The sequence below is a fragment of the Talpa occidentalis genome, unplaced genomic scaffold (genome assembly GCF_014898055.3).
Source record: "Talpa occidentalis isolate TD23 unplaced genomic scaffold, MPIMG_talOcc4v2.1 talOcc4.12, whole genome shotgun sequence".
Taxonomy (NCBI): Eukaryota; Metazoa; Chordata; class Mammalia; order Eulipotyphla; family Talpidae; genus Talpa; species Talpa occidentalis.
In genome coordinates this window covers 46,556,086-46,583,165 of record NW_023601212.1, presented here as the reverse complement: position 1 = coordinate 46,583,165, position 27,080 = coordinate 46,556,086, and the positions used below count along the sequence as shown (strand labels likewise).

The 27,080-nt window shown below is 50.7% G+C and overlaps 1 protein-coding gene across 2 annotated transcripts in view; it reads right to left on the bottom strand.

Moving 5' to 3' along the window:
* Positions 1-26,695, bottom strand: part of SLC27A1 (solute carrier family 27 member 1) — a 32,414-nt gene extending 5,719 nt beyond the window's left edge. The window contains exons 1-12 of one of the 2 annotated variants that reach the window (XM_037506135.2): positions 26,664-26,695; positions 25,677-25,844; positions 15,709-16,103; positions 15,410-15,571; positions 15,243-15,312; positions 14,413-14,504; positions 14,230-14,339; positions 8,198-8,407; positions 6,942-7,068; positions 6,718-6,855; positions 6,483-6,647; positions 5,971-6,117 (exon numbers count right to left, since the gene is read on the bottom strand). In XM_037506135.2, the coding sequence (XP_037362032.2) occupies positions 5,971-6,117; positions 6,483-6,647; positions 6,718-6,855; positions 6,942-7,068; positions 8,198-8,407; positions 14,230-14,339; positions 14,413-14,504; positions 15,243-15,312; positions 15,410-15,571; positions 15,709-16,103; positions 25,677-25,844; positions 26,664-26,692 (1,813 nt within the window). In that variant the 5' untranslated portion in view covers positions 26,693-26,695. Of the gene's footprint in view, positions 1-5,970; positions 6,118-6,482; positions 6,648-6,717; positions 6,856-6,941; positions 7,069-8,197; positions 8,408-14,229; positions 14,340-14,412; positions 14,505-15,242; positions 15,313-15,409; positions 15,572-15,708; positions 16,104-20,932; positions 21,425-25,676; positions 25,845-26,663 lie in introns of those variants that run through there. The other variant, XM_054693352.1, reaches the window with a different exon arrangement.
* Between the last annotated feature and the right edge of the window lie 385 nt (positions 26,696-27,080).

Here is a 27,080-nt window from a genome sequence, read left to right as displayed (position 1 = left end):
GATCCTGAAGTGTGTAGGCGGGGGAGCAGCCTGTCAGATGCCCTTGGCCTAGAAGGGTGAATGTCTGGTTCCGCCATCTTCTTTCTCCTTAATCTCCCTATACTTTAGCCATGGCTCTCACATTCTCCCTCTCGGAGTTTGGTGAGACTTGGCCTTTCATGAATTGACTGACCCTGGCATGGCTACTTCACAGTGAGTTACAAATGGTGGTGGTGCAATCTCTCGGATTCCCATGGCCTGGAAGGATGACACCTGGCTACTGTCTCTCTCTAATCTTGTTTATCTTTCAGTGGAGCCACCATCCCCATCCTCCCTTTCCTTGGGAAAAGTGTAGGTTCATGAGCTCTATTGTCTGTTCAAACTAGGTCTTTCCGGCCACTTAAAATAGTGAGCATGGGGCCTCCCCAGTGGCGCAGCGGTTGAGCGCTGGGTTGCGAAGCTGCCCGCAGCCTCTGCAGTGCCGGTTCGATCCCCGGCTGCTCCCCGGCCACCGGAGGAGGGTCCCACATGGCGCGCAGACCTCTCCTGCCGCCCGCTGCTCCCCTCAGCAGTGTGCTTCGGTCCTTCTGCCTGCTCTGCTCCCCGCTCTGGCTCTGGTGAATTCTCTCACCCTCCTGCGCTTCTGACTGTACCCAGTGCATGCATAAACAAACAAACTAAATAAATAAATAAATAAAAACATGCCTCTATAAAAAAAAAAAAATAGTGCGCATGGAGGGCCTCCCTGGTAATGCAAGGGGTTAAGACACAGTTCTATGAAGCTATCCACAGCCTCTGCAACACGAGTTCGAACCCCAGCCAGGGAGATACCCACATGGCACAGCAGATTTCCCCTGTCTTACCCACTGCTCTCCTCAGCAGTGTATTTCAGTCTGCCTGTTCTGTTCCCCATTCTGTCTCTGGTGAATCCTCTCACCCCCTACACCTCTGGCCTATACCCCAGTTCTTGTATGCATAAATAAATAAATCTTTTTTTAAAAAAGATTTATTTATTTATTTATTTATACAAGCACTGGGTACAGTCAGAAGCGCAGGAGGGTGAGAGAATTCACCAGAGCCAGAGCAGGGAGCAAGCAGGCAGAAGGACCGAAGTACACTGCTGAGGGGAGCAGCGGGCGGCAGGAGAGGTCTGCGCGCCATGTGGGACCCTCCTCCAGTGGCCGGGGAGCAGCTGGGGATCGAACTGGCGCTGCAGAGGCTGCGGGCAGCTTCGCAACCCAGCGCTCAACCACTGCGCCACTGGGGAGGCCCAATAAATAAATCTTTAAAAAAAAAAAAAAAAAGAGCTTTCCAGCCTTCTGGGAGGAAGAGGCCCCAGTGAACTAGACAATGTTCACCAACTGAGAACTTGGTCAGAGCTTTGAAATTTCAAATCCTCCATCCATCTAGACATAGGATTTTAAGACTCTCTTTTCCTTCCAGAGAAGAGAAAATGGCTAAAGCAGGTAGCAAGTCAAGACCTGGGATGCCCTGACCAAGGAGATACCACAATCTTATGACTACTGAGAGGGGGGAGGGGGTATCTGTAGGTGCTTCTTTTCACCACCTCCCTCTGCAGGGCAGCAGCCTTCCTGCCTGCCCATGACATGCACCACACTGGGACTTCTATTCACTGATGTCTCTCAGCAGAGGCAACTCTTCTTCAACCATCTGCAACCATGCAGGCCTCTTTCAGCAAATCTGTCCCTTTTGGGGCAGCTCATTCTGCCCGCTTCTGTCTATGCAAGTGTACTTTATTCTTTTGTCTCCTTTACCTAGTAAACTTGCTCTTTAAATATAACCCAGGCCTCCCTGGTGACACAAGCACTGTGAAGCTATCTGCAGCCTCTGCAGCAGACCCCTCCTGTTTCGCCCACTCCTCCCCTCAGCAGTGTATTTCAGTCAGTCTGCCTGTTCTGTTCCCCACTGTGTCTCTGGTGAATCCTCTCACCCCCCACACCTCTGACCTGTACCCCAGCTCTTGTATGCATAAATAAATAAATCTTAAAAAACAAATAAATATAACTACCGTCTCTGTCTCGTGAAGAAACTTGCCTGGGAAACTCACTGCGTGCCACTGAAAGGGGAGCTCTGAGGAATCCTTTCCCAGAGTAAACCCAAGGACCCCACTCTCTAAATGCATTGATTCCAAAAATGACATCATCCACAAAGATTACTTACTAAACCTTACAGTCAGAAAAAGTCACAGGACAAAGAACTGACAGTACTCTGGGAATCACAGGTTCACCATGAAACTGCTCCTAAAAATTTCTAACAGGAGATCCAAGACTTACTACATGGGACAGAATACCCTGAGAAGACTAATATTTTTATGGTTTTTCCCTAACACTTTGTATTTTGTTTCTAGAAAGCTTCTCAATGAACAGTGCTGTATGATTTGTAGCAATCTGCACCTTTTTATGAGCAAACTGGAACATATGTTTTTCTCTCTCTCACCCCAAAATAGAAAAACTTCTAAGTATTGATACTTCATGACAATGTGTTTGTTTGCATGAATCCAGTAAAGCTCCTTATTTTCCTCTATAGCAAGATGACTAAGATTTTGACTAGAAACCAGAATGCTTTCAGGAATCCACAGGTCTCAGAACCTACAAAGGACAGCCTAATATCTTACTTTCAGGGTTCTAGGTCTATCAAGTACAATAAAGAATGTCAGTCCCTTGGGAGACCCCAATACATTTGGGGACCTCAGAGAGGAACTTTCCCCCAAAACACAGGTACTTACAGGCAATGCCAGGTAATGAGACCATGGCCATGGTCTCCTGCCCAAGAGACAAACTGTTAAGGGCTCAACCTGAGACTCCTGATGGAGATTCCAGTAAAGCTTATCTTAAAAATATACAAAAATATTTTGCTCTTGCTGTACATATGCAGAAGAGCCTGCCATATTTACTAAAAGCAGACTTGCAAATTTCACTGTAATCAATTGATAGAACTGCAATGAGGGTAGAAAAAAATTATGCTTCTGTAACTTTTGATATCAGTTTCTGATCCTCTCAGTCTGCAAATAGGACTGCATCCTAACTTTTATTTTTTTTTTAAAGATTTATTTATTTATGCATACAAGAGCTGGGGTACAGGCCAGAGGTGTGGTAGGTGAGAGGATTCACCAGAGACAGAGTGGGAAACAGAACAGGTAGACTGACTGAAATACACTGCTGAGGGGAGCAGTGGGCAAAACAGCAGAGGTCTGCTGCGCCATGTGGGTAGCTCCCTGGCTGGCCGGGAGTTCAGGGGATTGAAATTGTGCTGCGGAGGCTGCGGACAGCTTCATAGGTTGTGTCTTAACCCCCTGTGCCATCAGGGAGGCCCTGGATCCTAACATTTTTAATATCAAATACTAACAGTATAATCCCCACAGAAAGGGGAGGTTCCGGTTCCCTGACTCATCTAAGGAAGGGTGGAGCTGAGCTGCAAGGGGGAGAAGACTTGGGAGAAGACCTGGCAGAGGCACTTGGAAATAGAGACATGTGAAGAAGAGGCCACGCTTGCTTCTTAGCCTTGGGACTTGCACCAGGGACTTGGGGGACATGGAAGGAGACACTTGTAGAGATGTGGGTGAGAGACCCCGGGGAGGCTGACGATGGCAACCTTTATCTAGATGCACAATTTGATTTTGCTCCTTTTCTTCCATACTTTCCAGACCTCTTCTGCCCCTTTCTTATGGTTCCCCCACAGAAGGTGCCTTAGACTTGTGGCAAGCTTTTGGGCCAGAGTGGCCTCACTTTGGGCCAACCCTGTTTAGCTGGGCATTTACCCATGGGGGGCGGGTAACTGGGTGCTTCATTTGGAATCTATATTCTTTCCTCCATCTTCTAATTCTGTTAAAGTTCTTTTCTACTGAAGGTCTTACACACTAAGAGGCAGTTAAATTCCAACTCCTCCTTGAACAAGAACAGCCGAAACACCTTACCTCTTGGACTCTGCTACACCACCTTCTAGAACCAGCACAAACAACCAATAGTCTATTATTTTGGACTAGCATTAGGGAGACCATGTCCTAGGCCCCTTAGGGACAGCTCTAAGCACTACAGCTATAGAAGGTAGTGCTATAGAAGGACCATCCACCCCTTCAGCCCCCCCAGAAGATTTTGGACTGTATATGGCCAGGGGGTGTTTGATGGAAGCTCAGAGTAGAAAAACTTAGGATGTAAGGTCTCACAAGGACAAACAGCAGAGGTGGGGTAAGGAGATTAATGTACCTTAATATACTGATATGGGGGCCTCCCTGGTGGCACAGCGGGTTGAGCACAGCGCTGTGAAGAGTCTGCAGCCTCTGCAGCGCAGGTTCAATTCCCGGCCGGCCGGGGAGATACCCACATGGTGCAGCAGACCTCTCCTGCCTTGCCTACTGCTACCCTCAGCAGTATCTTCAGTCGTCTGCCTGTTCTGTTCCCCACTCTGTCTCTGGTGAATCCTCTCACCCTCCCACGCCTCTGCCCTGTACCCTAGTTCTTGTATAAATAAAAGTAAATCTTAAAAAAATAAATAAATAAAACTAATATGGAAGTTTCCAAGAATCTGTGGGCGGGGGCAGAATTTCAGCCAGAAATGGGGGCAGAGAGGATTTTATCAATCATAGAATATAACCCAATCTGACCCTAAGGCAATAAATTCCACAATAATTTCATCAAAGGACATTATAAAAGAATATTCCTTGCTAAACTGTCCATCTGTGTCTATGAAAGTGAGGGGATTTGGTGTGTGGGGTTTTTGGGTCCCTCTGGGAAAGAATTCAGCAGAAGTTCCCAACTATCAGCACACGGCAAGTTTATTGAAAAACAAGGAAAGAGAGATGCCTTCAGACACAGGTAGCAAGTCTTAAAAGGTAAGAGCTGTGTTTTGCCAGGGCAAGGGGTATTCTTTTATAATGTTCTTAGATGGAATTATTGTGCAAAGTATCCCTTGGTGGGGTCAGATTGAGTTGGTCTTCTAAAACCAATAATCCTCTCTGCCCCCACCTCTGGCTGATAATCTTTTCTGACCCCACCTTAGATTCCTGGAAACATCCATAGTCAGGTTTAGTACAAGATTCATTAATTATCCCTATCCCCACCTCTGGTGTCTGTCCTTGTGAGATCTTCCATCCTAAACTTTTCTACTCTAAGATTCCACCATAAGTGTTTCTTTCCTTTTTCTCTTTCCCTTAATAAACTTGCTGTGTGCTGGTGGGAAAAAAAAAAACAAAGAGCAAGGGAGGTTATGTATGTACGGCCATGTGTGTGTATAGGGATAGTCTAAAATGATGAATCGCACAGACAGCAGTGGTCTCCACAGGCTACACCACAGAACCTCGGTGTAGTGAGCTATACTGCCTAGGTTTGCTGGGTGTGTGTGTGACCACATGCTGATGGTCCAACAACACACCCCACACCCCTTAGAACATGTCTTGTTAAGAGAAGGTGACTATACACTAGAATTGGAAAGACTTTTTTAAACAAAACTTCAAAAGCAGAAACACATAAATTAAAAAAAAAAAAAGGTATAAGGTTGTCTCAAAATTAAGGAATTCTTTTTAACAAAAGGACACTGAACAAAATTAACAGGCTTTAAAACAGAAGAGACTGATGATATCTGAAACGGCCAAGGAATTAACAACCAGGATACTAAAAGCAACTCTCCTAAATTAAAAAAGAAAAATAAACCAAGACAATACGACATGGGTGGAAGATACAAACGGGTGATTACAGAACCTAAGAGGTGTGAGAGGATTTGCTCAAACTTCCTAGTCCTCAGAAAAATGTAGAAAATGAAAAGACTTGTGCACTGAACACTTCAGGAATTCTCACAGGGGTGGGAGTAAGGAATGAAAATAAAGTGATGCAATTAAAACAAGAGAAGGGCCCTCATCCCCACATGCAGGCTGGCTATGAATTATTACGTCAGGCATGCCCCAGGGGCATGAGGCAGGACAAGTAAATAAATGGCCGCTAAACCAACAGACGGGCTGACAGAGGCAGGGGGCCGCACCTGTAGTGTCCACTTGAGGCAAGAGACGAAGGAAGATGGGCCGGGCGTAGGGTGCCAGTACCTTCTGCAGCTCCTGGTACAACGCATTGGGGCTCAGCTGGCCATGGGGATCTGCGATGGCGGCCATGCCTGCTTTGCCCTCTACTCCTGGAGACAGAGGTTCCACTGAAGACATCCACTTTCGTACCACCCAAGGATGCAATACACCTTTAAACAGCAGTCCCTGGCCTCAGGTCTCCAGTCCCTTCCACTTGAGATAAAAGTCACTGCAACAGTTAATATTTTATATGGTTCCCACTATGTCCCTGATACAGGGTGTCATGTTCACAATTCCATTTTCTGGACAAGAAAACTGAGGCTCAGCATCAAGCCTGAGGATGACTCTAGACCCAGTGTTCCTACCCAGGCTACCATACGCAGCTGTGTCCAAGTTGCACACTGCCCAAGGGCACCTGTCCTCCAAGCTCCTCCTGGTTTGGCTGCCTTTGGACCGCCCCCACAGCCCCACTTGCCTGGCACAGCCACCCCATACACAGCCACGTCTGTCTGGCCCAGCAGGCGACTGAGCACGCCCTCCACCTCAGTGGTGGAGACATTCTCCCCCCGCCAGCGGAAGGTGTCCCCGCTGCGGTCCCGGAAGTACATGTAGCCCAGCTCATCCATCACTAGCACATCACCTGGCAGAGGGGAGAAAGAGAGATGAGATGGAGGTCAGCCATGCCACAACCTCCCCCAAGGTCTGCACACCTGAGAGGTAGGCACTGTCTCCCTTGCGGAAGACACTATGGGCAATCTTCTTGCTGGTGGCACTCTCGCTGATGTAGCCATCAAAGCGTCGCAATGGGTCCTGCTGGTTGATCTGGCCCACCAGGAGTCCCGGCTCCCCTGGGGAGGAGACCTTGCTCAGGCTGCAGCTGGCAGATGGGGTGGTGGCCCTGGTTCCCCAGGGGCCTGAATGGGCTCCCACTCACCAGTCTGGCATGGAATGCAGAGGCCCTGGGCATCCCGAAGTAGCTCCATGGTATCCTCATTGACCTTCACCAGCCGGATGGGGTACACATGGGGCAGGATGCGGCTGTTGAAGCCACAGGAGCCAACCTGGGTTGGACCAATTAAGTGATCAAGGAGCCCTGAGGTGGCTCAGGGTCCTCCCCTGATACCTTGCCTCTCCTGTCCCAGGCCCTGGAAACAGGGCCCCTCTCCCCCCATGTGTCACCCAGCTCCGTCACCTTAGGTGATCTGAAAAGGGGATGGTAAGTGCAGCATTCCCCTGGTCATGGGAGGAGACCTGCTAGCCACTGCCACTTCCTGGTCCATAAAAACCAGCCCCCTGCATGTCATCTTGCCAGCTCACTTCTGAGGACAGAAACATCTGTGGGATGGTGGGCACTGCTGGGTATGTCAGCAACCTGCTGTGTCTTCTGGGGCTGTTTGCTCAACAGATATATGCACTGTGGGGTGAGGCTTTGTTCTCATACCCTGACAGAAAAAGAATCCGTTCCTTGGGGTGCTTGCTTCATTATTATTCTCATTATGTTCCTCATCTGGGCTAGGAGGGGCTTGATTAGAGGGGCTTGATTAAGCAGAATCAGATAATACAGCAAGTTCTCACTTTAGCCTGGTAGATCCTTAGAAACTGACTTGAAGTCAAACTACCTATAATGAAGCCAAGTCCTCAAATAATGTGGTTTTCAACATGGGCTGGGATTGTTTTTTTCTCACTGATGTTTTAACAAAGTGACACTGAACGAAAGGACATTATTGACCACCTGCTGTAACTACTAACCATAAAAGCAGCATCTGCAGAACACCTGAATGGAGGCTCTGGGCTGAGCTCATGATTTCAGTGATCATAACAACCCCACTGAGCAGTCACCCCCTTTTACAGATGAGGAAATTGAGGTGCAAGGAGCTGAGTGGCTTGTCCAGTAGGAGGGGATAGGGACCCCAACTCCCATTCCAGAGCCCTGCTCTCTCTCCAGACATGGAAATGGGCTCAGAAAGGCTGAGGCACTTGCAGGAGGGTACACAGCCTCACCCTACTCTTCAACTGGAGAGGTGGCTGATGACAGTTCATGACTGACTGACTATGCTCTCAGGTCATAGGACCTTCCCTGTGAGCTCTCCATTCCAGAACAGGCTGTTCCATGGGAACACATGGCCTGGGAAGCAGAGGGAACAACCACCTCCAAACCCTAAGCCTGGCTCGGCCCCTGCCTACACCCACCTTCCCGTCCATGTTAGCAATGCTGCAGTTGCACTCTGTGGCCCCGTAGAACTCGCCGATCTGGCGCACTCTGAAACGCTCGGTGAACTCCTCCCAGATGGCTGGCCGCAGCCCGTTGCCCACAGCCAGGCGCACACGGTGCTGGCTCTCCGCTTCGCGCACTGGCTGCTTCAGCAGGTAGCGGCAGATCTCCCCAATGTACTGGACCACCTGGCGGGGGGTGGTGGGGGGTGGGTGGCCACCAAGGGCCCAACCCCTGAGACACCCCCCATCTTGGGTGCCATGAAAACAGCCTTAGGATGATAGCAAGGAAACAACCCAGGCCATTTACACCCATCTGCTGGCCCAGTCCTCCCAAGGGGCCTGGGTGGCCTCTTCTATCCAAGTGGGGGCATCAGCATCTACCCCAGGCACCCCCCTCATCCCTCTATTCGCCAAGCTGCTTCTTAGGAATACATGCAGGGAAAGGAGGCAGCTGCACAGTTGACATTCCACAAGGCAACCCTCAGTCCAGAGCCCTATGCTGTCCCCAGACAGCCTGAAGTCGAGGGAGGGGCAGAGTCCTTGTAGCCCATGGAGTCACTGGATCGTGTGCGCCCTCTATAGGGATCCTTCCCTCTGGCACAAGCATTGGGGTCATCTTGGGATTCCCTAGGTGCCCTGGAATCCTCATCTCCAGATGGGCCTCTGAATGACAACCCTCCCCTTTTACAGAGAGAGAAACTGAGGCTCACAGTAAGTAGCACTGATACATGGTACAATTTGTTTTGAATCCAGGTCCCTGTCCGAATGAAGCAGTTAAATGCCCTGGTTAATGACCACTGGCACAGCTGCAAAGTTCTCACAGCTCTCCTCCACTCACAAGATGATGTCCAAATTTCTGCCTGTGGTCAACTCCATCCTGTTGGCCTTCACTGCCTCCTTTCCCTCCATCTACCCAGCTCACTGGCTCTGCCACAGAGGTCTCCTTTTGCTCAGGCCTTTTGCAACTGCTGTGCCCTTTGCCTAAAGCCCTCTTCCCAGGAAGCACTGGGCCCTCAGGTCTTGGCCAGAGTGCCCAATGACACAGCCACTGAGAGGCATTCTCTGGCCAACCCAAGATTGCCCACTGTTGACCAGGAGGTAAGTCCAGAACCTGACAGTGGCCAGTTCTCTCCCTCTGCCCTGATCCTATTATCCTGTCTCCAGAACAGAAGATGTGGCACAGGCTGCCCAGTCAGCTCAGTCCACCTCTAATAATTGACCAGTTCAAGGATGAACACTTGAACAGAGATAGGCTACAGTGAACCAACCAGTCCTGAGACTTTTGATGGACTGGTAGGAAAAGAGGCTCTTTCTCCACTGGAGTTACTGGAACTTTCATGGAGAAGCTACAGCAGGTAGAAGTCACCAATTAAAGAGGAAAAGAAGAGAAGAAAGGGAAGGGGGCTCCTGGATCAAGCTATGCCTAAAGCTGTCACCACGTAGACTCCACAGTTCCATAAACTAGTCAACCCTTTATTTCAGAAAGTTAGGACTGGGGTTAAGGTCTAGCTCCTTCGAACACAAAGTCCTGACTAAATACAGAGCTGCCCTCCAGATGTCATGCTCTGAGCAGCTCCCAGCTATTCCCTTCAGAAATCAATCCCAGGGAGGCAGTAACTGATGCAGCTGAAGGTGATGCCCTCATGGCTCTGAGGCTATGTCCATGCAGTGAGAGCCAATGGCTATTCTTCACCTCTGGCCTGGACTTTTAGACTGACTCAGGGTGCGGGGCAGACACTAGTGCCCAGGCCATGATGTCCAGCCTATGACTCCCCTGTGTCAGGGAGCCCTTGTATTCCCAGTGCACACACCTGAGTGGGTATGGAGAGACAAAGGCGAACAGGTGTTGAGATGCTTGCTGCTCTGCTTGTATGCTGCTAAGAAAGCATGTACTGAAGTATAGCCTCTGTCTCCGGTGAAGACAGCAGGGCTGTGCATCTAGGACTGTGGCCTCCACTACAAATAAAACAGCAAAAAAGCTGCTTCCCTATCTGACAGATACAAGATAGAATTTCTTTTTTTTTTTTTTTTAAAGATTTATTCATGCACACAAGAACTGGGGTACAGGCCAGATATGCGGGAGGGTGAGAGGATTCATCAGAGACAGAGCAGGGAACAGAACAGGCAGATTTGACTGAAATACACTGCTGAGGGGAGCAGCGGGCGAGACAAGAGAGGTCTGCCGCGCCACGTGGGATTCTCGCCGGCTGGCAGGGATCGAACCCACGTTCAGAGGCTGTGGACAGCTTCACAGCGCTGTGCTCAACCACCTGCGCCACCAGGGGAGGCCCCACAAGACAGAATTTCTGAGCTCAAATGCATGCTCTTGTTTTCTCAGCACCCTTATTAAATTTGACCTTTGAGGATTGTTTAGAGTCCCTCATGTTTACCACAAGCCTTCTTTTGGACGCAGAAAGTCCACTTCCAGGGCCTCCCTGGTGGCGCAGGCAGTTGAGTGCCGCACTGTGAAGCTGTCCACAGCCTCTGCAGTCCCAGTTCGATCCCAGCCAGCTGGGGAGAATCCCACATGGCGAAGCAGACCTCTCCTGTCTCTCCTGCTGTTCCCTTTAGCAATGTATTTCTTTAGTCTGCCTGTTCTGTTCCCCGCTCTGTCTCTGGTGAATCCTCTCACCTCCCGCACATCTGGCCTGTACTCCAGTTCTTGTATAAAAATAAATGAATCTGGGCCTCCCCTGGTGGCGCAGCAGTTGAGCGCCGGGCTGTGATGCTGCCCTCAGCCTCTACAGCGCTGGTTCGATCCCCGGCCGCCGGTGAGGGTCCCACATGGCACGCAGACCTCTCCTGCTGCCCGCTGCTCTCCTTAGCAGTGTACTTCGGTCCTTCTGCCTGCTCTGCTCCCTGCTCTGACTCTGGTGAATTCTCTCACCCTCCCGTGCTTCTGACTGTACCCAGTGCTTGTATAAATAAATAAATCTTAAAAAAATAAATAAATAAATGAATCTTAAAAAAAAAAAAAAAAAGTCCACTTCCAGGAAACAAAAAGGACTTCCAAGTGCCTGGAGGCAACAAACAATGCCCAATGCAACACGGTATATCAAAGACAAAGAGAGGGATTCCCCCAGCAGGAGGACAAGGCATCACCCACATTCCTTGCCCAAAAAGCAGACCAGTGGTTCTCAACCGGGGGTGATTCTGACCCCCTGGAACACTTGGCAATGACTGGACATATTTTTTTATTGTCACAACTACGGTGTGGGGTGCCACTGGCATTTAGCGATTTAAGGTCAGGAATGCTGACAAACATCCCACAGTGCACAGAATGGCCTCACCAGAGAGCAATCCAAACCTGAACGCCAGAACACCCAAACGCAGCACTACAATTGAGAAACACTGTGCTGGATGCAGCTCCCAAGGTACAGGAAATACCCCAAACAGAGGAGCATGATTAAGTAATTGCTAGTGACACCCAGAATGGGAAAACACTACAGGACAAACAGACCCACTTCTTCACTAGATTCCAAGAGGAAGGAGAGACATGATGATGGAAGGATTCTTATGAGACACATTAACCAGCTACAGTGTGTCGGTTTTATCTATATACTGATTTTGTTAAATTATAGGAACAAGAAAAAATCATCCATGTTTTTAACATGGTGAGACATGAGGTTGGGTTCCTGATGGCAGTGAGAAATCACTGTCACTTTTTGGCTGTGACGATAGTATTGAAATTATGTTTGTGTTTTTGTGTGTCAAAATACATGTAACAAAATTAACCACTCTAACCATTTTTAAGTGTACATTTCAATAACATTAGCACATTCACTGTTGTGTGACCATCCTCACCCTCCATTTCCAGAACTTTTTCATCTTTCTGGAGTTTTCCCAAACCAAAACTCTGTTCCCATGGAACAATCACTCCCTTCACCTGCCCAGCCCCTGGCACCCACCATCCTATTTTATTTAACAAACCTGATTAATATAAATGGGATCACGCACTACTTGTCCTCTTATATCTGGCTTATTTCATCAGCGCAATGTCCTCAAAGTTCATTTATGTTGTAGTCTGTGTCAAAATTTCTTTCCTTTTGGGGCCTCCCGGGTGGCACAGCGGTTGAGCGCTGGCTTGCGAAGCTCCCCACAGCCTCTGCAGCGCCGGTTCAATCCCCGGCTGCTCCCTGGCCACCGGAGGAGGCCAGGCACATGGCGCGCAGACCTCTCCTGCCGCCCGCTGCTCCCCTCAGCAGTGTACTTCGGTCCTTCTGCCTGCTCTGCTCCCTGCTGTGGCTCTGGTGAATTCTCTCACCCTCCCGTGCTTCTGACTGTACCCAGTGCTTGTATAAATAAATAAATAAATCTTTAAAAAAAAAAGTGTATGTGTGCAATCCTGAGTAAAGGAAAACTCCTTTCTTAAAAAAAAGTTTTTTTCTTTCCTTTTTAAGGCTGAATACTATTCCGCTGTGTGGACAGACCACATTTTATCCATTCATCAGTGGACACTTGGGTTGCTTCCACCAATTAGCTACTGTGAATAATGCCACTACGAAAAGAATGTGGGTGTACAAATACCTCTTTGTAGACCCTGCTTTCAACTCTTTTGGATTAAAAATAGTCCTCACCAGACACTGATCCCATTGATACGAAATGTCTAGAACAGGCAAATCCATATACAGAAAGCAGACTGGTGACTGTCAAGGACTGGGGAGGAGGATGGTAAATGATAGCCAGTGGGAACAGGGTCTCTTTTGCGGGAGATGGAAATATTTTGGAACTAGATAGAGGTGGTGGTGGTTGTACAACATTGTGAATGTGGAAAATGCCATTGTACTATTCACGTTAAAATGACCACTCTTATGTTATATGGATTTCACATCAATTAAAAAAAAAGAAATAAACAGTTCTTTCATCTTTTTTTTAATATATCATTTAATTGACCTTATTTCAGTTTTGTTTTGTTTTTTTCCTTTTCTTTGTGGGACCCTCACTGGCGGCCAGGGAACAAACCGGCGCTGCAGAGGCTGACGGGCAGCCTCGCAGCCCATCGCTCAACCGCTGCGCCACCAGAGGAGGCCCCAGTTCTTTCATCTTTCAGTGATTTTCCTGAAACATCAATGCAGGAAATGTGTTGCTATCTGGAGTGGTCTCACAATGCTACAGGAGGGTTGTGGGTGGGGGTAGAGGGAACAGGGCAAGGTGTTTAATGGCCTCTGGGGCCAGTGACCAGTGTTCAGGACCCCCTGTTTTTCTGTCCATGTTTATATGCATTTGCAACTTTCAGTAATTCAGTTCTAAAGAAAGACAATTTTGTATTTCAAGATTCAGACTGGCAATTTTCCCCCAAGACCCACCTGCCCTCCCCACTCCCCAACAGAGGGTAAATCCTTCATAGCCCAGAGTGGTCCCCAGGAGGCCCAGCCCAGAGCACCAACCCTGCTTAGTGGTGTAATCTGGGCAAACAGTTAAACATCTGTGGGCCTCACCTGTCCTATACCGCAGCTGCCAATCTGCCCCATATATATTCTCCTCCCTCCTCACCCCTTCTTACTCCTCGGGGAGGGTGCTAGCAGCTGTGTCTCCACCCCAATCACAGCGCTGAAATCCTGGCCTGGTTTCCTCACTGAGTAAGGGAAAGGAGAATAAGGGACTTGTTTCGACCTTCACCCCTGCCTCAGACTCGCCCCACCTAGAAGCTCCCAGCTTTGTCTTAACCAGTCTGGGGTGATTTCTACACCTACTCATCTCATTTTCCTACAGTCCCCAGCAGGGATGACCCCAGGACAAGAGCAAGGAGAAGGCAAGGCCTTAGGGAGATCCCAGATGCATTCCAAGCCACAGTTTCTCCATCTGCAAAATGGGTATGATGTCTTTGCCTACTAGTTAGGAGGATCCCATGAGCTTACATGCTGGGGCCAGGTACAAAGCACATGTTCAGGAAACAATGGCCACCCTCCCATACCTATTCAGGCCTTGGAGAGGGATGGGGAGCCCTATGATCTAATGGAGGGGAATGTGGGGCTGGGGATGGCGAACGGGAAGGGGCAGAGGCTGACCGTGCAGTCGTACTGGACGCAGTCATCCCAGAAGCGGCTGGCTGAGAACTTCTTGCGGAGGACTACAGTGAGCCCGTAGATGAGACACTGCCCCACACCCATGATGTTCCCTGTGGAGGGCTGGTTGGGTAAGGGATTCCCGGTCCTCCTCCCACCAGCCCCCACCCGAGTCACCCACTGTACCTGCCGAGTGGTATAGGGGCAGGCAGTCATACAGCACATCTGCTGCCCGCATGCTGTAGGCATGGTGGCCGAAGGCAGCAATGCGGTAGTACCTGCAGGGCAGGGATGCAGGGACTGGCACCTCGATCCCTGAGGGTGCGGGAGTGGAGGGAGTGTGAAGGCACTGGGTACACTGCAGAGAGCCAGGCAGGGGCAGCCCAGCTCGAGGGGGTCAGGGAAGAAGACATGCAGCAAATAAAGACGTGTTCATGGTGGTAGGTGCCATGATGGGTGTAACAGGGTGAAGGGGCAGAGAGCAGCTGAAGGTGACAGTCAGGGAGGTGAGCAGGGAGGGTCCTGTCTGGGAAGGTGACACATGGGCTGAGATTGACAAGAACCTGTGGATGCCAGCTCGGAAAGGGCACTCAGGTAGAATGCACAGCACGTGCAAAGGTCCTAAAGCCAGAAAAAGCCCAGTGGGTTTGAGGCAGTGTGAGGGACCGAGGAATGAAGAACAAGGGGTAGGGAGGAAGAAAATGACATCAGAGAAGTGACAGGGACCGCGTACGATTATAAAGGCTTTATTCTGAGGGCCAAAGGAACTTGACATGAGGGAAGTCTGATTTAGGATTTTAAACCCTCCTATGACCACTGAGGGAAGAAGACCTGTTAGGGACAGAGGTAAGGAACCCAAGAGAAGTCGCAAAGCAGAACTGAGTTCTGAGATGGACCAGGTTTTACCAGGTTGGGATGGAGATGCCCACCAGACCCCAATATGAACAGGGGTGCCCAGGGTATGGTCAGGATATAGACAATGCCTGGACTTAAGACAATGCCCATGGACCCCTCACCTGCTGTGTACGACGATGGCAGCCTTGGGCAGCCCTGTGGTCCCTGAAGTGTAGATGTAGAAGAGTCGATCTAAGGGAGATGAGGGTATTGGGGACCAGGGTCCAGGCTAGTGGGAACAAAGGGATGGGTGGGCATTGGCAGGACGGGGGCTCCATCCTGGTCTTACCGTCCATGCCCTTGCCTGGGGGTGGTACTGGAGGTGCTGTGGAGGCCTCTTTCAGCAGGGGGTCCAGAAGTTGAGTGTCTGGCAAGACAACCTCAGGCCCCAGGTCTCCAGAGCAGAACTTGAGCAGGCTCTTCCCCAGTTGTCCACTCACCTCAGCCACTGCTATAGCCCAAAGCACATGCCATGGTCAACATCAGACCCCTTCCCAAAGCGTGGGATGTACTGTCTCCCTGTCCTGGGCAGTCCCATGCGAGTCCCCCCCACCAGCCCACCCAGATGCAGCCCACACCCGGCCTCACCAGCAATCAGCTCCCCTCCGAAGACCAGGGCCTTGGCACCTGACGTGCCCAGGCAGAAGGCCAGGGGCTCGCGACGCAGGTTAACATTGAGCAGCGCGGCCTCCACTCCTGCCTTGGCCAGGCCTAGCCACAGGCCCACGAACTCAGGCCGGCCCTCCAGGAAGATGGCCACCACGTCACCCGGTGAGAAGCCCAGCTGGAGGAAGAGGTTGGCCACGGCATTGGAGTAGGCATCCAGCTGCTTGAAGGTCCAACACACACCGCTGCCCGCATCTACCAGTGCCAGGCGCTCAGGGTGTCGCTGTGCTACCGCCTGGAAGATCTGCGGGATGGTGTGGCGGGCACGCTGGTGCTGCCGCATCTCCAGGCGCACACGGATCAGCACAGAGAGCCCACTGGGAGAGAGGACAGAGGGGCTGTGTCACTGGGCACCCCACCTTGGTTCCTGTAGGCCTCCCCAAACCCTGGCATCCCCTTCTGGAGAAAGAAAGGGATAGGCGCAGGTCCAAGCACCCTGAGGGGCAGAGGTTACATGAGGATCCTTTGGTTGCAGGCACTACGGGTACAGCCATTTTACCAACCAGCCCAGCAGAGGGGAATTCATAAATCTCACCCGGCCCTGCTTGTAAACCAGCCACCCCCGACTCCCAGAGGTACTGGTGTAGCAGGATGCCTTCAATTTTGCAACAAAAAAAATCCGTTCTCTTACTTGACAAACAGGAATGTTGGGGCCCAGTGGTCTGCTACCTAACATACCTCTTCAGAAGAGAGCTGCTAAACATGACCAAGAGACAGCCATCCAGAAAGTAAGCGAGGGGCAACCTGGACCCTAAACTGGACTGCCACGCCTACTCTTCTATCTCCCTCTACTTTCTACCTACTCTTTCTCCTCCTCCACCAACAACATATCCCTTGAAAAAGTCTACACTGAAACTCCTCCTAATAGTTACCTACTTATTGGTTACCTGGAGGAGGAATGTTGTTACTATTAACCAGAGTGGACAGGTAATGCCCAACATAAGAAGACTTCAAGAACAAACCATCAGACTGGCGGGTGGGGGTGATCCACAATGGGGCCTTCCCATGGATACTGTCATTCCTGGGACCCTTAGCTTCTGTATTTCCCACTCTCCTCTTTGGATCTTGCATTCTCCATTTCATTGTTAAATTCGCTTTTTCTTGTTTCAAGATCATTAACTCAACTGCCCCTCCAAGAGGAACAATAGTGTCTGAGGACCCCACCCCTTGGACTCTGCCTACACTTTTTCGCAAATCAGCAGAAAGGATTTTCACCAGCCAGCTCAGGTCTAGCCTTAGAGAGACCATATCTTAGCCCCCTTAGGGAGGGACAGTAGAGAACATCTGGTCTGAAGCAGTTGCAGAAATTGGGCCTCCCCCCTTCAACTCCCTAATAGATTCTCAGCCAGGTATGGTGGGGATAGGGATGGCGTTGCAGGAAGATTAGAGTAGAAAATTAAGTATGGACTTTTTTTTTTACAAAGTCAAAAACAAGAGGGGGGAGGGTGCAGAAAGGATTATCAGTCAGAGGTGGGGGCAGAGAGGATTAACAGTCTACAGAAAACCAACCCAACCCAACCCAACCCCAAAGCTAAAAATTTCACAGAGTCAGTCCATCAAAGAGCAATGTATAAGGACATCCCTTGCTCTGGCAAAACACAGCTCTTGCTCTTTAAGATTGCTGTGTGCCCCTGACTATGCAGGCATCTTTTTAACAAACTTGGCCTATGTCACTGAACAGAAGATTGCCAAGTTTTTTCTCAGAGGGACCTAAGAATCCCCCCATACCAAACCACAATACTATGACCCTATCTGTCCTTTTTGCTCTCCTAGGATATCCAGAGTACCCCATGCTAGCCCACTGAAGCAGGAAGTTGCTAAGTCTGCTGCTTGTTGGAGCAGAAAGCTCCTGCAGTGTGCTGCTCGCCCACAGTAGCAGCTATGGCTACTCTGACCTCCCTCCCAAACAATGAAGGAAGTCTATGATAGATGGGGTAACAAGTTTCCACACACAAACTGTAAAACCCTACCATAACTGCAATTCAGGGCTCAGTCTTTTGGGAGCTCTCCCACTGAGTCTGCCAGTGTGACAAATAAATCTCTCTATCTCCACCTCTCTGAGTGCCGCCCGATTTCTCCGGGAAGGAAATTGCCGTAACACCACCACTTCCCAAATAGACTCCTCATGCTCTTTCTACCCTAACCAGGCCCCGGGGACCCAGCCCTGAGCTGCCAGCTACTCTTCACCTGCCAGCCACTGAGTGGCCATGGGCACAGATGGCTGAGCCCTCCAGCATGTGCCCCTCCCGGCGCCAGGAGCCCTCCTACTAGTGGAGGTTTTAACTCCCACATCTGTCCCAAAAATGCAAGGGGATAGGAGATCCCAGGGGACAGCAGAACCCCAAATAGAAGGAGTGGAGCTGAACGACCGGCACGGAGATTAGTTAGCTGTCAAATGAGTGAAAATGCTGCAAGGATGACAGAGCAGAAAGAAAGAACCAGAGTGAATGAAACAAGCTAAGGCATGAAATGACCAACCAAGAGCCACCTCACATCAAAACTCCACATTACGGGCCTCCCTGGTGGCGCAGCGGTTGAGCGCTGGGTTGCGAAGCTGCCCGCGGCCTCTGCGGCGCCAGTTCCATCCCCGGCTGCTCCCCAGCCACCGGAGGAGGGTCCCACATGGCGCGCAGACCTCTCCTGCCGCCCGCTGCTCCCCTCAGCAGTGTACTTCGGTCCTTCTGCCTGCTCTGCTCCCCGCTCTGGCTCTGGTGAATTCTCTCACCCTCCCGCGCTTCTGACTGTACCCAGTGCTTGTATAAACCAACCAACCAAATAAATAAATAAATAAAACATGCCTCTATTAAAAAAAAACAAACAAAAAAACCCTCCACATTATATGTGGCTATAAATTTTCCCTACAGTTGATGCCACTTGCCTCCTCATGAAGAATACCTCCTGAGGGGAGAAGACCCACTTGTGTAGCATACCACCCCAGAGTACTACCAAACACCATACATCATGGAAGGTATGAGGACATACATGTGACCAAAGTAAGGTTGATGCCTGGCCCTATGGGGTTTATGATCTTGGGAGTCAAAGACAATAACCAAGGAACAAGCAAACAAAAATAAAGTTTTGTATGAGAAGTTTCCTAAGAAGGAACAAACAGGACCCCTTTATCAACAGGGGCAGGGAGCCCTTGCTGAGGAAGCAATGTTTGAATGTAATTTTAAATGATAAGAAGGAGCAGCTGCTGGGCCTCCCCGGTGGCGCAGCGGTTGAGCGCTGGGTTGCGAAGCTGCCCGCAGCCTCTGCGGCGCTGGTTCCATCCCCGGCTGCTCCCCGGCCACCAGAGGAGGGTCCCACATGGCGCGCAGACCTCTCCTGCCGCCCGCTGCTCCCCTCAGCAGTGTACTTCGGTCCTTCTGCCTGCTCTGCTCCCTGCTCTGGCTCTGGTGAATTCTCTCACCCTCCCGTGCTTCTGACTGTACCCAGTACTTGTATGTATGTATGTATGTATAAATCAATCAATCAATCAATAAATCTTTAAAAAAAAAAAAAAGGAACAGCTGCTGGGTAAAGCAGCCCAGGTGGAGAACAGAGCAAGTATAAAAGCCTAGAAGCAGGCACATTTAAAAGAGAACAAGGGGGTCTCCCCGGTGGTGCAGCGGGTTGAGCGCAGCATTGTGAAGCTGTCCGCAGCCTCTGCAGTGCGGGTTTGATTCCGGCCAGCCAGGGAGCAACAGATATGGTGCAGCAGACCTCTCCTGTCTCGCCCGCTGCTCCCCTCAGCAGTGTTTTCGGTCCAACTGCCTGTTCTGCTCCCCGCTCTGTCTCTGGTGAATCCTCTCACCCTCCCACGCCTCTGGCCAGCTATTGTATAAATAAAAAATAAATCAATAAAAGAGAACAAGTGTCAGTAGGCTGGGGTGGAGGTGAGTGAAGCAGAGAATGAGAGGAGGCAGCTCTGTGCCAGAATTATTTCACTAACTACAGAATCAATTTGGGCACATTATAATGTCTAACACTTCATTTGTGGCTTCTGATGAGAAGACGAGGAAAAAGAACCCAAAAGCCATGTGCTAAGGAAAGAATAGATGAACAATGGTTCCTCCTTAAAAGGGAAGTCTGTGCAGCCTTCACAAGATTGGGGCCCCTCCTGCAGGCAGATGAGGAAGTAGCCTTAGGTAAGTGGCAAAAGTCATGGGCCATTTCAGGGCAAAGATGGCAATTGAGCACGTAGACACTGAACAATTACTGTGCCTCCCCAGGTCCCTCAAAATAGCCAGTGAGGTGATTTCCATTCTAAAGCGTCAACTCTCAAGGACCAGGAAAATGTGGGTGGACACCAAATCACCCCACTTTTGGAAGCTGGGGAACAGCAGATGAGAGGTTGGGGCACCAGGGAGTGGGAGAAGCAGAATCCTGGGCTACAGTGGGGGGTGGGTGGAAACCTATAGAAGAAACAACCCCCTCTATAAAATTAGTAAGTCTGGGGATGCAATGTACAGTATGGTGATTACAGTTAATAAAACTGTTTGCATATTTGGAAGTTGCTGAGTTCTCATTACAAGAAAAAGAATTTTTAACTTTGTAAGGATGTTCAACAGTGTTATTGTGGTGATGTTCATACATATACAAATGTTGAATCGTTATGTTGTACACCTGAAACGAATATAATGTTATATGTCAATTATATCTCAATTTTTCAAAAAATAGACCCTTTGCCACCCGGGAAAAGGCTAGAGGTCCATTCAGGGGAGGATCCTGGGTGCAAACCTCCTTACAAAGGCATATAAAATGAATGTTTACCTACTGCATGCTGAGCTCCCCAATCCTCTTCCCTTCTGTGTTGCTGGGATGCTGCTGGAGAGGCCTGCCCCTCCTGGGGGAAGACCCAAAAGGTTTCCTAAGGGGAATCTAACCAGGTTCAGACGCAAAATCCAAAGGAGTTTCCCCAAGCACCACCAGCTAGGAGAGCTAGGTAAGCTCATGAAGCTCAGTGGACAAGATCCCCTCCGCCAGCCCCCCACCCCCACCCCGCCCCAGCTCCAAACACACACATGCTGAGAGCATCTAACAAGCTTTACAACCAAGAACCCTGAAGGCCTGCTCTAACAGGGATGATGGAAACTAAAACAGAGAAAATCCTTGCAATACTAAACAAAAAGGGAAAAAAAAAAGCTAAAACAGTCATCCTTACCTTTGGAGATAGAAGGAGGCACATTACATTCATGAAACAAGATTAGGATGCTATTAAAATAAAGCTTTCTGGGCCTCCCTGGGGGTGTTAAGCACAGCACTATGAAGCTATCCTCAGCCTCTGCAGCATGAGTTCGATCCCTGAGAACAAGGCACCTCTGAAGAAGGAATGCAGGGCTGGGGGTAACAGAGAAGGCAACTCTCACTGCAAATCCCTCTATGACATCTGAATTTTGTACCATGTGTTATGTTTTAACTATTACAAAACTAACTTAAAATGTAAAACATTAGGGCCTCCCTGTTGGTGCAGGGGTTAAAGTCTCAGCACTATAAAGCAATTTCCAGTCATTGACAGGACTTTGATCCCTGCCAGGGGGCTAACCCACATGGCGCAGCAGACCTCTCCTCTCTCACCCACTGCTCCCCACAGCAGGGTATCTCAGTATATCCGCCTGTTCTGCTCCCCACCATCTCTGGTGAATCCTCTCACCCCCCACACCTCTAGCCTACACCCCAGTTCCTATATGCATAAATAAAAATAAATATTTTTTTAAATGTAAAACATTAAAAGACAGTTATTTACACACCCACTTGTACTCCTTTATCAGATTTCCATAGCTCATCCATTCAACTAAGAGTAGCTAAGATGAGTAGTCTCAGCATTATTGAGCACCTACTGTGTGCTAGGTTCTGTTAACCTTATGGCCACCCTCCGAAGTAGGGAGCTGAGATCCCCACTTGTCAGATGACAGATGAGCTGGCAGCTCAGAGAAGCGAATTAACACACCTGAGATCACACGAGAACCAAGGTTCTCAGGCTGACTCACTCTGCCTCTCCTCAGGCTTGCCACAAGTGCTCCCCATGTTCCATATGGCAGCCAAGTGGCTACAATGCACACAGCAGGCACCCAATTCCTGTTTCTTGAAAAAGGGGCATTATTCTTACAGCTGAAGGAACTGGGACATGGAGGAGGGGCACCATTCCAGTGAGGGACAGAGCCAAGGATCATGGCTAGATACTCCTGCTCCAGACCAAGTGCATGACCACCAGCCCGCATGGCCACTGGGCCACCGGGCACCCACAGCTGAGAGCAACCAGCAGTGATGCATCTGAGTGACTATTCTCTACCCAGCTCTGCTTCAACAACTCTCCATGATAGAACTTGACAGAGTACTCCAAGAATCACATGGGGTGTTATTAGTGACACACTCATGGGGAAAGGCCTATCAACAAGGTTGGGAGCCATGGAAAATGGCCTCTGCAAGAAGGGTCCCCATCCACAGATGACACAGTGAGAAACAGGATTTGTGGTGGCAGCCGGTCATGGCACTTAGGTTACTTCATCATTCTGGTGAGTGGGGGGCATGGGCCTCTCAGTCTGTCTTCTCCTGTCCTGTCCCTATGCAGGACACCTGCATGGGCAGGCAGTGGGTTCCAGTGCTCAGCTACAGCCTCATGCCTGGGCTACCAGCCTGGCTGCAGCCCAAGCCACCCCCACTCTAGGGACAAAGAGGCTACTGTCTGCCTTCGGGTCCTTCCCCAAAGCCTCCTCTTGCCCTCTGCTCCTGTGCCCCTCCTGCTTCCACCCTGTGGTCTCGGCACTAAGATACCCACAAAGTTGAAAGTGATCAGGTCAAAGACAGGACTAATCAGGAGGACTCAGGTGGGGTGCTGATTTTCTCCTCCAGGGTCTAAATGAAGCCCCATCACCAACCCAGCACCAAGACTAAGAACACCACTCTGGAGCCCTACCCCTCCCTGACTGTGTGTTCCTGTGCAAATGACCTCCATGCCTTCATTGGCCTACATATAAAAGGGGATTAACAAGCATCCCTTCTTAACAGGAATATGAGCATATTAGGACATGGCCTGGTACACAGAGAAGATTATAAAGGCTCTATTAGTCAGTTCCTGCTGTGTAACAAATCACCCCAAACAATAAACACTTATATCTCATAGTCTCTGGACTATGGGAGTGACTTAGGTGGTGGTTCTGGCTAAGGGTCTCTTGTGAGGCGACAATCATGGTGTCAGCTGGAGCTCCAGTCATCTCACAGTTTTATTGGGAGACCAGTTCACTTCCAAGTTCACTCACATGAGCCTCTCCATGTGACTGAGTCACATCATGGCAGCAAGCTGCCCCCAGAGTAAGTGAGCCAAGAGAAAGTGCCCAGGATGGTACTTTTTAATTGTCTAATCTCAAATGTGACACCCCCTCACTTCTACAATATGTCCTCACTCAGTATCATCAATGTGTACTTGGAAAATGTGATTTTCAGTATATTGATGTATAATGAAAGCAGGTGCTTGGAATAATACCAATTTATTCAATGTTGGGCAGAATTGTTTTTTTCTCAGCACCGTTACAACAACACAGCAGTATTCAAAGACCTGCTGTACTGAGCTCTATTCATTAGCAGTGAGTCACAGGCCCAGCCTACACTCAAAGGGAGGGCATCAAACAAGGACCAGGAGTTGCAGCCATCTTTGAGGTTGCCTCCTACAGAAAAGTGTGTCAAGCTCTGTATCAGGGACTCAGAGTAGACTCAGCTCCTATCCCAGGAAGACAGCCAGGCACAGATCCCCACAGTTTCATGGGGCAGAGCAGGGGCAAGGGAGAAATGGGGCCTGGGTGAACCCATGGAGTAGGGCGGGCCAGCCAGTCAACAAACATGGCCCATACTCCTGCTGTGCCACCCTGAGCAGGGGCCAGGGCCACAGTGACACAAAAGCCAACACAGAGCTCATAGTGTGTTGGGGTGGGGGGAACCTAAGAATCAAAGGCAAGAAAGCAGACACATACGAGAATTACAGATAATGAATAGCGGCCATAGGTCAAAGTTTGGAGTGACTCTAACTGGATTCAAATCCTATGCCCATGACCTATGTGACCTTGCACATGTGGCATAACCACTTTGTGCCTCAATTTACTTATCTCTAAATGAGAAGAGTACCCACCGCAGGAGGTTGCTGGGAGCACTCAAGGAGCCATGCCTATAAAATGCTTAGCACCTTGTTAGGGGAGGAGGGGGCACTCAGTAAATGTTGGCTATTATTAGAGAGCAACAAAAGGGGCGGGTCTATGGAGACTCAGTGTCAGGGACTCTCTGAGGAGGTGATATTTAAACCACAGCAGGATGAAAAAGAACAGGAAAGAGCAGTCCAGGCAGTGGCAATAGCAAGTGCAAAGGCCCCGAGACTAGAACAAGGTTATGCGTGTATAGGAACAGCGAGGAGGCCAATGTAGCTGGAACAGTGACAAAAGGGAGAAGCTTCAGGGGATAAGGTCAGGGACTTCACATAATCTAGGATCTAAGGGTGAGAGGAGCCATGAGAGGATGATTAATAGGAAAATTCCACAAAGGGTCTCCCAGGGAGGCAACATGATAAGGAATCACCAGGTAAACGGAAGTCATATATTTCAGGTGGCAGAGGGAGCAGCCTGTGCTGGACAAGAGGAGCTGATTCACGGACTAGGTGGGCCGATCAAGGTGGTGAGTTCAAGTGGGCAGGAGACAGGTTGGCGGGATTTCAGTGCCCAATGGGAGGCTGAGTTTCCAACTCAGGAGACTCAGGAGGAGAGTTGGATTGTGGAGTGTGTGAACATAAGATGAAATCAGATCTGTATGTTAGAAAGCCAATGAGGGAAGGCGGACAGCAGCAAAGAGGGCCATGGGAAAAAAAAAAAAAAAAAAGATGAATTCTAAAAGACTTAACTTGCAGTGAATTTTTCCCAGCTCCATACCCCTCCTACTGCTCCCAAGCCTCAGTTTCTTCATCCTTACAATGGGTTTAGTCCTTCCAACTCCAAACAGAAAGGGTGCCTGCGAAGTCAACAAGTCTGGCCACACGGGGCTGTCATTTGCTCATTTGGGGATCCCAGCAACACCAATGTCATCTTAGGACAGTATCACCTTAGGAGGATTCTCCAAGAATACCCGCATAAGAAACCAGAATCCCTCCTCCTCCCCCACAGAGGTCTCAGTCCCCAGAGATTCCCAAACAAGTATTAGAATATTTGCAGTGCCATGGGGATGGGGGGTGGGGGGGTGGGAGAAGAAAACAAGTATTGGAATATGTAGTGGCCTCTCCACAAATTCCAAACCTCCTCCAAAATCCCACACAGAAATCACACTCACAGATTGCCCCCAGCTACACAGAAGCCTACAGATGGCCCTGAAGAGACAGACACCTTTCACAGACCCTAAAAGTCCTCTACATACTTCCCAAGAAGCCCCTTCACACCCCCCAAAAAAAATTCGTAAATTGACCCAAGGTATCTTGGCAGACCCTAGAAACCAACAGATAGCTCCTGTGAACCCACGGGGGACCCACCAGAATTCCTCAAGAGCCTCCAAAGGTCTCCCACAGTCACCCAGCCCCAAAGACTCCAAATTACAATTTCCCAATCAGCCCCCCGAACTACCTAGAACTTCTACCAGCTACCCAAGAACTCCCAAGTTTCTTTCCAGTCTCCTGAAGCCTCCCAATTAACCCCAAGAATCTTGAGACCTATTCCTTTCCCTTCAGAGACCTTCAGGCTGTCTCCTGTAGGTTCCCTCAGAACGCCCCTACCCGTCACTCCTTCAGGCCACGGCTCCGACCTAGCCTTGGCCCCAGTCTTCTAAACCGCATTCCCAAGCCCTCCGGGCACCCCCTAGGTCGCCCCAGGAGCCCCCTTTGATCCGCCCCAGGGCTCGCAGCCCCGCCCCCGACCCCAGCCCGGGGCCCGGAATGCACTCACAACAGGTCCCGCTTCGCCGTCTTGCAGACGATGCGCAGGAAACGCCAGCCGCCGCCGCCCACGTACACTCCGAGGGCTGCCGCCGCGCTCCAGGTCCACGGCAGCCCCAGCAGCCACAACAGCACCAGCGAGGCCACGGAGGCCGCTCCCGCACCCGGAGCCCGCATCCTGGGGACGCCGACTGAGCTGAGGACGCGAGCCGCCCGGGCCCCGCCCCAGAGGCCCCGCCCCAGAGGCCCCGCCCCAGAGGCCCCGCCCCAGGCCCCGCCCCAGGCCCCGCCCCCGGAGCACCGCCCACTTGCTGGCGAAGACGCGCCCCTCCGCTGGCCGAAACCCAGACCCGTGGGCTGCAGCCAGACCCCGCCCCCAGACCTGGGATTGGCCATGCCGCAGGCAGGCTCCGCCCACAGGCCGCCTTGCTCCCAGCCAGGCCCAGACTTCTCTGCCAATCATTAGACTGGGCCACACCTGCAGGCTCAGCTCGTTCAGGAACCCCTCCATTATTGTCATGCCTTCACCTAACTGGAGGCCTTTGGGAACCACGCTCCACCCTCTCGATTTGGTCCCCAAGTCTGGGTTCCTCCTTGTGCCCGACCACAAATCCAGGTCCTTCCCTGGGCCCCGCCCCCATGCCAGGCCCTCGATCCCAGGGTCCACATGTCCAACGATAGGTCGTGGTCTTTCCTTCAGGCCCCGCCCCTATCTCCCAGGCCGCTGGGGGCCAGCCCGGTAGGGCCTCTAGGTTAAGACTAGGGTCCTAGCCGTGAGCAAACGCCGCACCCACTCTGAATAAGACCCCGCCCCCACGCCAAGCCCCGCCTCCACCCCGGCATTGCTGGCGTTCCCAGGCGCAAGTTCCACCCGGGACACGGGCCCTGCCCTCAGGCTTTGGCCCAGTCACTACCCCTAGGCCTAACTCCGGCCACCATAACGCCTGGGCTCCGTCCCAACTGCCCTCCCAGTCCCGCCCCGAGGCCTTCTTCCAACCTGTCTGGCTTTGAGAACCTCAGCCCCATTGCCAAGGTCCGCCCCCTTCCGGAGGCCACGACCATAGAGAGGGCCCCAGGGCCAGAGAGACAACTGCCAACGAGACTCGGGGCCTAGAACTCCCCAGCTAGTTGTGCCGAGTCTCCATGACAACTAAGCTTCGTTCCCGCCCACCCCCGCCGGCCCTCAGCTTTGCGGTTAGAAAACACGTGTATCCCACAGCCGAGAGGCGTGGCTCGGGCTCTCCTTCTAGGAGCGCTAGCTGGCATTCTACATCCCTACCCCGGGGGACTAGAAAATCACAGTACTGGGCTTTTGCCCCAGCTTGTCGTAAACCCAGGCCCCAAAGCCTCTAAAATATTTAAATATTCCAGGGACCTGAGGAGTTCTAAACTCAAACTCTGGGAGCCCCAGAGG